The sequence below is a fragment of the Rhinopithecus bieti genome, unplaced genomic scaffold (genome assembly GCF_001698545.2).
Source record: "Rhinopithecus bieti isolate Rb0 unplaced genomic scaffold, ASM169854v2 scaffold_23868, whole genome shotgun sequence".
NCBI classification, from domain to species: Eukaryota; Metazoa; Chordata; class Mammalia; order Primates; family Cercopithecidae; genus Rhinopithecus; species Rhinopithecus bieti.
This window is the reverse complement of record NW_016811202.1, coordinates 321466-334957: the sequence shown is the minus strand read 5'-3', so window position 1 is coordinate 334957 and position 13492 is coordinate 321466. Positions and strand designations below refer to the sequence as shown.

The 13492-nt window shown below is 36.8% G+C and overlaps 1 protein-coding gene across 4 annotated transcripts in view; it reads right to left on the bottom strand.

Annotated features, from left to right (window-relative positions):
- Positions 1 to 3220: 3220 nt before the first annotated feature.
- Positions 3221 to 13492, bottom strand: part of ACER3 (alkaline ceramidase 3) — a 159647-nt gene continuing 149375 nt past the window's right edge. For 3 of the 4 annotated variants that reach the window (XM_017893547.1, XM_017893549.1, XM_017893548.1), the window contains 4 exons: positions 9563 to 9664; positions 7971 to 8075; positions 5233 to 5278; positions 3221 to 4737 (listed from right to left, as the gene is read on the bottom strand). In XM_017893547.1, coding sequence (XP_017749036.1) covers positions 4684 to 4737; positions 5233 to 5278; positions 7971 to 8075; positions 9563 to 9664 — 307 coding nt within the window. In that variant the 3' untranslated portion in view covers positions 3221 to 4683. The remainder of the gene's footprint in view (positions 4738 to 5232; positions 5279 to 7970; positions 8076 to 9562; positions 9665 to 13492) is intronic. The other variant, XM_017893546.1, reaches the window with a different exon arrangement.

The following is a 13492-nucleotide window of genomic DNA, read 5'->3' as shown; positions in this document are numbered from 1 at the left end:
TGTTATTTAAAGTACATGAAAATGGGTGGTCAGTACTGCTTAGCTTTCCTCCAAAATGGCTGAATGTGTATCACAGCAACAGAAATGCTGTAGCTAACAAACGACTTAAGTTCTTGAGTGATCTGTCTTCTCCTTAGCTGCTCTGCTGGCCTATCAGAGAAGACTCTGCCTTGGTGAAACTTGTTGTCCCTTACAGTTTCCACTTTCGTTTCAGCAATGTCAAGGTTTCATACTCAAGGCAAAAGTTTACAGTCCAAAGTCAGAGATTTATCTTCAGTTTGAATTTCAAGTGTAGAAGTGTCCATATCTGGGTATATGAAGCTGACTGAGCTGATAATTTTGGAGAAATGGTGAAATTCAGTGGAATGCTCCCAAGGACCTCAACACCACCAGTGGCTTCTCCATGTAGCAATTACATAGTTAGATATTTTAACAAGTATTTCCTTATTTTTTATTTTATTATTATTATTTTTTGAGACAAGGTCTCACTCTGTTGCCCAGGCTGGCTGGAGTGCAACAGTTAAAAGACAGTATTGAAAATTTCCAGTCAGCTGGGTCAAGATGACATGATTCCTTTTTTTTTTTTTTTTTTCCCCATTTTGCAGCTCCTTCCATAAAGGAGTCATAAAGGGGTTTAACTACTTTAAATCAAATTTTAGTCTTTTTTTTTTTTTTTTTTTTGAGATGGAGTCTTGCTCTGTTGCCTAGGCTAGAGTGCAGTAGTGTGATCTCGGCTCACTGCAAGCTCCACTTCCCGGGTTCACGCCATTCTCCTGCCTCAGCCTTCCAAGTAGCTGGGACTATAGGTGCCTGCCACCAGGCCCTGCTAATTTTTTGTAGTTTTAGTAGAGACAGGTTTTCACCATGTTAGCCAGGATGGTCTTGGTCTCCTGACCTTGTGATCCGCCCCCCTCAGCCTCCCAAAGTGCTGGGATTACAGGCATGAGCCACCACGCCTGGCCCATTATTTTTAAATAGTTAGAACTTAGTGAATAAACTATAATTGTAGACACTGAAAAACAAGACAAAGTGATCAGACTAACTATAGCACTGATAGGATGCAAAATGGAAGACAGAGGTAGATCTGCAAACAGCCACACAGGTGGAAATTCCAATTATATATAGGTTCTCTTTGAAATGTCAGTTTTACATAAATACTTATCCAGCAGCACATCATAAACCACAGGGCCAAAGCAATTTCTTATCACGTAAACATGGAGTTCGTAGCTAAAACTCAAATTTAGCAACAAATAATTGTTTTCATAGGACTCATAAGATAACCTTAAATTGTTAGATGCTTTTAGGGCATTGGCTAATTCAGAACTGGCTGGTATTATAACAGAACTTAATTTTTGCAAGCATTTAAAGATTTTCATGCATTATGTACCCGAAGTTTTTGTCTCTTAATTTTCTTTGAACCACACCTCTTATCCTTATAAGAAAAACCCTCTTAGAGTAAGGGAAGCCCAAATTAACTGTCCTAAAATTTTGCATTATATTTAAACCATATGATTTACTTCTGTCAAACTAAATACTACTATTTGGGTTCTCATTTGTAGATGATTTAAAACAAATGTTTTCCTGTTAATTATCAATGCATTTCCTATCACAAGGATTAAAAAGATCACTTCAGGTGGTGGGGATGTTTCATGAAACACCACGGTGGGGAGTAGATAGTGGGCAGGCAGAGTGACCAATCAGCTTAACCTCCTTTCACCTAGCTGTTCTTTAAAAAAACAAAAATCAAAGTCAAATTGCTTTCAGTTTTTCAGAGTGAAAATGGAGGCACAAGAAGGATATTCAGATGTGCAAGCAAATTGCTTCTTTTACATCCTCATAAAGTATTTTCTTTTCTCTTTTCTTTTTTTTTGAGACGGAGTCTCGCTCTGTCACCCAGACTGAAGTGCAGTGGTGCGATCTCAGCTTACTGTACCCTCTACCTCCTGGGTTCAAGGAATTCTCCTGCCTCAGCCTCCCGAGTAGCTGGGACCACAGGCACGCGCCACTACACCCGGCTAATTTTTGTATTTTTAGTAGAGACGGGGTTTCACTATGTTGGCCAGGGTGGTCTCGAACACTTGACCTCAAGTGATCTACCAGCCTTGGCCTCCCACAGTGCTGGGATTACAGGCATAAGCCACCATGCCCAGCCTCACAAAGTATTTTCTAAAATATAATTTGCTGTAGGGTTCACAGATGAGCACTGTTCACATTAGGTGATATGCAAACACATCATTATTGGCTCAGCAGGAAACAGACTTTTTGTACACTCTAGTTAACACGAAGTTTTCCAATAAAACAAATGACAGTGGGAGGGGGTAGTGAGGAATCCAACCCTGTAATGTCTACCTAGAATCCGAATAGGAAAAAATAAAGCTATTGAAATAAAGATAATTTAGTAATATCCTATAAGTCACCAGTGATTTCCATAAAATGCTGCACAGACACAAAGTCTTGAGTGTGTTACTTAGTTGTTGAAAAGAGAGCCTTGTGTGAGGCACAGCTGATTTGGAACATTAAAGAGCCTGGCTTCCCTTTCTGCTTTCCATTCTCCCAATAGAAACAAGGGTCTTCAAAGAATTGGCCAGTCTTACAGGTCACCTCGGGGTATAGATGACTCTCCACTATGGTGCTGGGCAATTTTATTGAACAGGTGGCCACTGGTGGTGATGGCTAAACCACTCATTAAACAAATTGCTGTAAATGGCCTCAGTATGAAGGTGTGCTCTCTGTACCCTTAATCTGACTTTAATTCTGCAGAACCTCAGTCTTACCATGTTTAACAGCATTGCCATGTAGGACATGCCTTTATCCTACACTGTATATATATTCTTTACGCAGAAGTATATCTAACTGAAAAGTATAAAAATATAATGGTGGAAAACAAATGAATTTAAAAATGTATGATGGCTGATAGCCCAGGTAACTGCAGGTGAAATGTAACCAGAAGTCAGAATCTCGGGGCAAAATCAAGTACAGCTGTGTACTTGTGGGCTGTGCCTTCAAATAGTTTAGTTTTATACCCTCTTAAGGCGGAACCAAAGTTCTCTTAATGTTTTGGCAAGTGTTTTTCTTCCTGGAGGATCATAAAAGCAGGTGGAAGAATCAGTCTAATGGTCTAATGGTTTGTTGGGCATGCTAAGGGAAGGATGTCAGCTTGACATCTTTGGATACTTGGTTAAAAACTAAGGCTAGTAGGTGAAGAAAAACAACAGAATAGTTTTGGTTTTAAATTTGTACAAAGGCTACTTACTGAATACTGGAAAAAATGACAAAAGTGTTTTACCATCTTTGCATAAGAAAAAAAAGATTTTCCTTTTGAAACTAGCTCAGGATTTAATCTTGAGTCATGTCATCATGTGGTAAAAACAATCTGGATTTTACAATAATTTATAAAAAGCAAAAAAAGTCATAAAAATGCTAAATGATGCAGAGCTACAAATATGATGATACATGAGCAGAGGGGTCAAATCAGATTTTTACTTCAGGCAGGTGTTATGTTTGTGAAAAGTGATGCAATTTGTAATACATTCAAATGCAAATTAGAACTAGCTGCCTTACGATGAGATTTCACTGTCATTTCTTATCACCCTAATTTTTGTGGGTTCTGTAGGTTTCAAGTAACAGAAACTTACATCTATTTCCTTCAGAAAATTAAGGAGCAGATATTTTAATATGCTTTATGTAAATAGGTTTCTGATCATTTTAGCTTTAGTTAACGCAACACACTTCCCTGGGCACAACCATGACCTCTCTGAGAACTGGAAAATACTGCATAATTAAAAAAATCGGAGTGTAATGACATTCCCTGACAACTTCAAATAAGTTATGTGAGGAGGATGAACTATGGGTAGTCTAGACCACCAGTCCTATTTGTCTAGCCATAGAAACAGTGACAACTTAAAGATCTGCAAAGATCACAGCAGAGCTGGCTGAAGGCACAACATTCTATACATGTCCTCATGGAGCTTGAGAAAGGTTATAAGATGACCCACTCATTCTGGTTGGCTGTGGCTATAGGCGGACACCATAAATCCTGGGATGTGGTTAAGTATTGAACCAGGGGCAGGTCTGAGCTTGCTTATGATCCTCTGACTAGCCCTGGAACAGACAGTGAAGAACTACACAGAATCCCACAGCTAGCTCGCTCTCTCTTCTCTCTCTTTTTTTCTTACCTTTGAGAACCATCCATGAGATTAATACAATATTAATCAAATATGACAAAGCTGAGTGCTGGCTCACAGCTAACCATCAGGATATGGGGTTTTGTTGGCCCTTAGCTGACTGTTTGCATTATTTAATCAAATATTAAGAAAAGTATAATTCACATGCAACCCTTGGCAAAAAGAAAAAAAGATTAATTCCTTAAAACCAGCACAAACTGTTAACCTGTTAAGAAAAGCCCAATTGTTTCTGCATTTGAAGCATACACACACATCATCTCTGTTTCTTTATAAACTGGAGCATGAAAGGAGGAGGGGACAAATGAGATAATGCCATGAACTAAACACCCAGCAGGCCTCACTTCTTATTCTTTTTGTGGAGTGGGTGGCAGCATTAGTCAGAAAGTCACTCCTCTGCTATGATGGTCATGACATATTTGAACTTGTAGATCTTTAAGGATTTCCTTATTTATTCTGCCAGGTCTATGGTAGGTGCTTGTTTTCTTGGTGGAATGATTCATCAATGCTTCCTGAGAGGCTCAAACAGGATCACTGGCCAGATTCCAAAGAGAAACTGTTTGGGGACAAATTAGGACAAAATGAGAAAAGACAAAATTGTTCCATGTTATCCCTGAAAAAGAATGAGAAAGAATCCATGGGGCTGTGACTATACATAGGTTTGCTAGTGATTGTCCTGGTATTAGTAGCCTAAGCATAGTTTATTCCTTCTAGACTTGGACCAGATATCAGAGAGTATTTTTATTGAGTTTATTTAAATTTATTAAGCTTTGACTGTCAAACATGGAGCTGGGCATATAAATTATCTCTGATCTTTAAAACAACTCTGCAATGTAGTTATTACCAGCTCAATTTTATTGTTGAAGAAACTAAGGCTTAAAGAGATTTGTCCAAGAACATGCAGTAGTAAATGAAAGATTCAATGCCTTTGGTTCCAAAGCCTGTGTTTGTTCCACTACCTTTCCAAACTCCCCTTTCTTCTTCCACCTCTATCCTATACTCCCAGTACCATATCCCCAACACACACACAGGACCTAAGAAGTGGACTTACCTTCACTTTTGGCCTATATCTCAGGTAAAGTGTTCTTGTATACAAACTGAAAGAAAAGTGGGAGGGGGAAAGCTTTTCAGATTCATTTTTAATTCATACAAACTGGTGTACTGACAAACTTAACCATAGTGCTTCTGCATGTACAAAGCAAAAAAAAAAAAAAAAAAAAAACATGAGTATATGCTTCATTTGTTCAGCAACCGGTTTTTTTTGAGCACCTACTCAAAATACTCAGTAAACCATGCTGTAAATGGATGTGCTGTAATCTAGGCTTTGATGTTCCATTTTATACAGCACAAGCAGAGTACATTTAGCATAATTCTTAAGGGCCATAGGACTTTGAAAATAGAAAATGAGCACTGACTTCAACTTAAGGTCATCAGCTACATTAGCTCCAAACAAGAGAGTCACAACATGTCCTTTGAAGCTTTGAAGCCAGGCATTGATTTCTCCTCTCTAGCTATGAAAATCCTAGATGGTATCTTCTTCCAGTAGAAGGGCTGTTTCATCTACATTAAAACTCTGTTGTTTAGTGTAACCACTTTCATCAATAATCTTAGCTAGATCTTCTGGATAACTTGCTGCAGCTTCACCTTGCACTTTTATGTTATGGAGATGGCTTCTTTCCTTAAGCCTCATGAACCAATCTCTGCTAGCTTCAAACTTTTCTTCTGCAGCTTCCTTACTTCTCTCAGCCTTCACAGAATTGAAGTGAGTTGGGGCCTTGATCTGGATTAGGCCTTGGCTTAAGGCAATGTTGTGGCTGGTCTGATCTTTTATCCAGACTACTAGAAATTTCTACACATCAGAAATAATGCTGTGTCACTTTCTCATTATTCATGTGTTCTCTAGAGGAGTACTTTTAATTTCCTTCAAAAATTTTTCCTTTGCCTTCACAACTTGGCCAACTGTTTGGCACAAGAGGCCTACCTTTTGGCCTATCTCAGCTTTCAACATACGTTCCTCACTAAGCTTAATCATTTCTAGCTTTTGATTTAAAGTGAGAGATGTCTAACTCTTCCTTTCACTTGAACACTTAGAGGCCACTGTAGGGTTATTAATTGGCCTATTTTAAACTTTGTTTTCTCTTAGGGAATAGGGAGACTGGAGGAGAAGGAAAGAGACTGGGGAATGGTCAATTGGTGGAGCAGTCAAAACATACAACATTTATTAAGTTCACTGTCTTATATGTGCATGGTTTGTGGTGCCTCAAAACAATTACAATAGTAACATCAAAGATCACTGATCACAGGCCAGGCACGGTGGCTCACACCTGTAATCCCAGCATTTTGGGAGGCCAAGGTGGGATGATCACTTGAGGTCAGAAGTTTGAGACCAGCCTGACCAACATGGTGAAAGCCTGTCTCTACTAAAAGCACAAAAATTAGCCAGGCGTGGTGGCGCATGCCTGTAATCCCAGCTACTTGGGAGGCTGAGGCAGGAGAATCACTTGAACCCAGGAGACGGAGGTTGCAGTGAGCCAACATCCAACATCGTGCCACTGCACTCTAGCTTGGTAGCTTGGGGGAGACTCTGTCTCCAAAAAAAAAAAAAAGAAAAAAGAAAAGAAAAAAGATCACTGAGCACAGATCACTATAACAGATATAATAATAATAATAAAGTTTGAAATATTGTCAGTATTACAAAAAATAAGACAGAAACATGAAGTGAGCACATGCTGCTGGAAAAATGTCACCTATAAACTTGCTTAGCAGGGCTGCCACAAACTTTCAACTTGTAAAAAATACAATACCTGAAAAGTATAACAACAACAAAGTTATGCATGTTTTGTTTATTTTGAAATCAAGAAGTGTGATGTTTCATGTCTGCTCTTTTTCAAGATTGATCTGGCTACTTGTGGCCTTTTGTGGTTCCATATGAATGTTAGAATTATTTTTTCTATTTCTGTAAAAAATGTCTTTGGAATTCTAAATGAGATTGCATTGGATCTGTAGATGGCTTTGGGTAGTATGAACATTTTAACAACTTTGTCTTTTAATCCATGAACACAGGATGTCTTTTCATTTGTTTGTGTCTTGCTTACTTTCTTTTATGAATGTTTTGACCTAGTTAGAGGTCTGTTCTGTTTATTCACAACTCAGTCTTGGTAGGTTCTACATTTCTAGGATATTGTCCATTTCTTCTAAGTCATCCAATTTGTTGGCATATAATTGTGTGATTCTTCTTATCTCTGTGGCAGCACTGTAATGTCTCTTCTTTTATTTCTGATTTTATTTATTTGAGTCTTCTGTCTCTTTTTTTTTTGTTAGTCTAGCTAACATTTGTCAATTCTGGTGATCTTTCAGTATCCCAACTCTTAGTTTCATAGATTTTAAAAAATTTTTCTATTTTGTTTATTTCTGCTCCATGTTATTTCTTTCCTTCTGCCAAATTTGGGCTTAATTTGTTCTTCTTTTCCTAGTTCTTTGAGGTGTAAAGTTTCACTGAGATTTCTCTTCCTTTTAAATGTGGCATTAATTTCTATAAACTTCTCTTAGTACTGCTTTTGCTGCATCCCATAAGTTTTGGTATGTTGTATTTTTGTTTTCATTTGTCTCAAGGTATTTTCTAATTTTTTGATTTCTTCTCTGACCCAATGTTTGTCCAAGAGTATACTATTTAATTTTCATGTTTGTGAATTTTCTAGTGTTTAAAAAGTATTTACATCATCCTATTTGAACAGTAAAGAAAAAAAAAACAAACTCTAGTACAAGGCTAAAAAAGTCTCTATTTCCTACCTGAAAAGGATGTGAAGATAGGAACCAAGGCCAGTTAAAATATGCCACCATGCATGAAATTGTGTGGTAATACCTATGATAGGTGGTACCTTCTTTCGAAAGTTCCTGTGTGGAAAGAAGGAGAAAATCACCATGTTAAAATTTTAAAATATTTAGCAACTAACGCTGATAGTCTTAGAGCATTTTAAATATCGTTCTCAAAACAGCAGTTATTTAATTGCCTTAAGTTTCCTGTAGTCTGCCACATTGTTATCCAAAGTACATTCTGAGGAACAGTATTCAACAATGATAATTTATGGTCAATCCGTGTCATCTTAACCCTTAGACACTTTTCTCTCTTATATCTTTTTGAAGCAAATCCCAGATACTATATCATTTTATTTCTAAATATTTTAGTATGTATTTCTAAAATATGGAAACCTCCCTAAAACATAACCACATTTTCACACCTAAAAATAATAATACTCCCTTAATATCATAAAAGATTCAGTTACTGATCATCGAAGTTCCAAATTTCTCATACTTTATTTTTTTAAATGGTTTGTTTGAATCAGAATCCAAAAAAGGCCAACACATTGTATCTGGTTGATATATCTAAGTCTCTTAATCTATATGTTCCTCCTCTCTCTTTTTTCCTGCCTTTGCAAAGTTTTTTTTTTTTTGAGACGGAGTCTTGCTCTGTCACCCAGGCTGGAGTCTCCTGCCTCAGCCTCCCAAGTAGCTGGGATTACAGGCACACATCACGAAGCCCAGCTAATTTTTATATTTTTAGTAAAGACAGGGTTTCACCATGTTGGCCAGGCTGGTCTTGAACTCCTGACCTCAAGTGATCCGCCCCCTCAGCCTCCCAAAGTACTGAGATTACAGGCATGAGCCACCGTGCCTGGCTGTGCCTCTGCAATTTATCTGTCAAAGAGACCAGGTCATTCATTCTGTAGATTTCTCACAGTCTGAATTTTGTTGATTGCCTTCCTGTAGTACTGTTTAGTACCTTCCTCTGTTCTCTGTTTATGCAAAATTGTTAGTTCACAGGATTTGGAGTTGGAATAACCCACCTGTTTAACCTATTCAGCATGCTCATTTCATGGAAAAGAGGGCCAGAAAGACAGTGTCTTAATGACAGACTAGAATCCAGAGACACCTAAGTCTAAGATTCAAACTCCTGGCAATATATGATTGCTGAAAAGATGGTTTACAGCATTTTTTAAGAAAATAACATTAAGCATATGAAAGTGTATATTTATATACATATTTTTCATATGCTTATTACAAATCAGTCTTCTTTATTCACTGAAGCAGATCAGGCAGGTTTCAAAGGAATAGTCAACACTTGATTAACTATATAGTTCTGTGATGCCCACACACACAAAACCTAAACCCTACAGAGGTTATGAAAAAGTCTCAGGTCCAAAATTTTAGGTAATTTAAACAGGCATTCCAATAATTAACTTTATTATACTGTACATATCTTTTAAATGTCAACAATAGTAAAAATTCATTTCAGGGCACTATTATTTCTATATATTTATAAAATTCTCTACTTAATAAAATCTTGCCAAAAATATTTCTGAAGGAATGAAAATATATCTTACCTCAGTGAATCACAAAATATGTTATCTATATTCCAAAATAAAAATCCCAATAGAAATATACCCAATGATGTATAACCCAGTCCTCTAAGCCATGGATAAACCCTGTGGGGGGAAAAAAGAAAAGCAAAATAAAATTTTCTCAAGTCATGTCACGATCAGAAATTGAAGCCATAACTTTCTTCCTTTTTTATAAGGGCTGGGATCTCACTATGTTGCCCAGGCTGGAGTGCAGTGACTATTCACAGGTGTGATCATTGTACATTCCAGCCTCAAATTCCTGTGCTCAAGGGGATCCTCCCATCTCAGTCTCCCGAACAGCTGGGAATACAGACATGTGCTACCTTGCCTGGCAAGAAGACATCACTTTCATTAGAAGGAAAAGTTTTTGTTGATAGTAAAAGCAGACCTATCAAATTTTCTAATAATTTGCCTACTATATGTAGCCATTAAAAGGTGCCGAGAAATAAGCCACGAAAACTTTAATAAATGTATTGGGAAGGTAATCTGAAAGTACCTGATAACTTTTTTGGTCCCATGGAAGAGGCAGGGGGATAGTGGATTAGCTATCAATGTAGGTTGAGTCATATACTCCATGTAAGGCAATGTAGTTACACACACACACACACACACACACACACACATATTCATTCATTAAATCACTTAATAATATATATGGAGTGCTGTGTACCAGACATTGTTCTAAGCATTTGGGAAGGTAGTGATCAATAGGTAAAGTTTTTGTTCTCAAAGAATTTACAGTATAGTTGGGGAAGGTAAACAATCAAATATATAATTATAATTGCTTTGAAGAAAAATAAGGCCTGATAAGGAAAGAGTGATATGGGGGTATCGTGGATGGGTGTGCATGCACAAACATACCACACACAAAATGTTCAAATAATCCCTGTGAGGCGGGTATTATTATTTTTACTTCACTGATGAGGAAATTGAAGCTTGGTGAGGTACTGAAAATAGTATCAGCTTACCTATGTTTTATAGCTTCAGTGAGGTATAACTGACTTACATTAAAACTATTAAATATATTTAAAGTGTCTATCTGATCAATACATCTGTATATACCCATGAAACCACCACCACAATCAAGATATCCACCACCTCCAAAAGTTCAATTTGCATTTTTTAGAATGCTATATAAATGGAATCATATCATATATACCCCTGATTGTATAGCTTCTTTCATTTTACATAATTCTTTGAGATTCATCTATGTTATTATGTTATCAATACTTCATTTCCTTTTACTGCTGAGTAGGTACTCCATTGTATGGTCACAGCACAATTTGTTTCTCTGTCCAAATGCAGGTTTCCAGTTTTTGACTATTACAAATAAAGCAGCTATGAACATTCACAAATAACACTTTATATAGACATGTTTTCATTTTTCTTGGGTAAATGGCTAGGAGAAGAATGGCTGGATTGTATGGCAGGTGAATATTTAATTTTTCAAGATAATTGCTACACTGTTTTCCTAAGTGGCTGTACCATTTTACATTCCCACCAGGCATGTATAAGTGTTCCAAATGTTCCACATCTTCATGAGCACTTGGTTTGAAGTCAGTCTTTTTCATTTTAGCTGTTTTAGTAGGTGTGTAGTGGTATCTTACTGTAGTTTTAATTTGCATTTCCCTAGTGACTAATGTTTTTGAGCATCTTTCATGTAGTTATTTACTATCCATACATCTTCTTTGATACATTGTTGTTTGCCTTCTTATTATTCAGTTGTAAGAATTCTTTCTTTGTTTTACATGTAGGTCCTTTGTTGGATGTATATTTTGCAAGTAGTTTCTCCAAGTCTGTGGCTTGCCTTTTATTTTCTGAATACTATATTTTGAAGAACAAAAGTTGGAAATTTTGATAAAGTTCAGTTTGTCAATTTTTTGTCTATAGTTTGTGCTTTTTATTAATAAATCTTTGCCAAACCAAAAATACCTCCTATATTTTCTTTTAGAAGTTCTATAATCTTAGTTTTACATTTAGAGATATAATTTACATTTGGAAATATAATTCACTTGTATTAAATTTTTATATTGGTGTGAGGTTGAAGTTCATTTTTTTTGTCCTAAGTATATTCATTTGTCCCAGCAAAATTTGTTGAAAAGATTATCTTTTCTCCACTGAATTACCTTGACATATTTGTTGAAAATCAGGTCAGTATGGGTGTGTGGGTCTATTTTTGGATGTTCTATTGATTTATATTTCATTATTACCACCAATACAACATTGTCTTAGTAGCAGCACAGAGTAAGTCAAGTCATGCAAGTCCTCTAACTTTGTTCCTTTTCAAAAACTGTTTTGGCTATTTGCAGTCTTTTGCATCCCCATGTTAATGTCAGAATCAGTTTCTCCATTTTTACCAAAAAGCCTGCAGAACCTACAAATCAGGATTGGAGAACTGGCATCTTAACAATATTAATTTTTCTGATCCATTAAATGGTATATCTGTCTATTTGTCTAGCTCTTCAATTTCTCTCAACAAAAAAACTGTACTGTGTAGTTTTCAATGTACAGCTCCTGCATATTTTGTTAAATTTAATCCTTAAACATTTAATGTATTTTGATGTTATTGTAATTATACTTTACAAAATTTTGTTAATAGTTCACTGCTAGAACAGAGAAATATGATTTTTGAATCACTGACTAGAATCTTGTGCCTCTGCTAAATTTCACTTATTGCTTCTAACAGCTTTTTTTTTTTTGAGATGGAGTCTTGCTATCACCAGGCTGGAGTGCAGTGGCTCAATCTTGGCTCACCACAACCTCCACCTCCCAGGTTCAAGCGATTCTCCTGCCTCAGCCTCCCAAGTAGCTGGGACTACAGGTGTGCACCACCACGCCCAGCTAATTTTTGTATTTTTAGTAGAGACGGGGTTTCACCATGTTGGCCAGGATGGTCTCGATCTCTTGACCTCGTGATCCGCTCACCTCAGCCTCCCAAAGTGCTGGGATTACAGGCGTGAGCCACTACGCCCGGCCCTCTAACAGCTTTTCTTGTACATGTCCTGTGATATTTTCTATACATGATCATGTCATTTGCAAGTAAAATGTTGGGTAGGATTTCCACCAGTATAATGTTGAATAGAAGTAATTATAATATATATCCTAGTTTTATTCTTGATTTTTAAAGGGATTAAAAAAATCCATGTTATGACTAGGTGTTTTATATGCTATAGAATTTATAGGTTAAGAAAGTTCCCTTCTATTACTAGTTTGTAAAGGGTTTTGTTTTGTTTTTGAACATAAATAGGTGTTGAATTTTACAGAATGCTTTAGTCTAAATCTTGGTATGTAATTTTCTTTTAATTTTAATTTTAATTTTCTAAAGACTGGTCTGCTTCTGTCCTTTACTTTTAAATATAGTGAATGGCAATAATACATTTTTCAATTTTGTTTTGCTTAACTGTAAGTATTGGCATATAAGTGAATGTAAAAGGTAATTAGTTTAAAAACGATCAGGAAAGCACAAACCTGGCAATGTATGGAAAAGGCATTATTACTACTGTTTGATGAAGGTTCTCAAGAGAAGATGAGCTTAAGAGTCACAGTCTGGCTTCAATTTTTCAGAGTTTATCATAGCCCCCATTTGGGGAAGGCAAGAATGAGTCTTAAGAAACATAAGCCTCAACACAGTGAAGGCTTCTGGCAGTGTGGGCCAGGTACTGAAATATGACAGGAATATGATCAGTGGGGGTAGGGTGCTATCTGTTTTCTGCTTCTAAACTTACTTACCATGGCCAATCTTCAGCTCTCAGGGGCAATTCAAAGCAAAACTCTTCTGTGGGGTAAAATGAATGTCTTTGGTTATCCGGGTAGCAGGGCGGGAAGGGGAGAGCAAGAACATCAGCACATGGTCCATGAAAGGCTAAGGGGACTTACTATCCATATAGTATCAGGTGCAAGAGTGTAGAACAC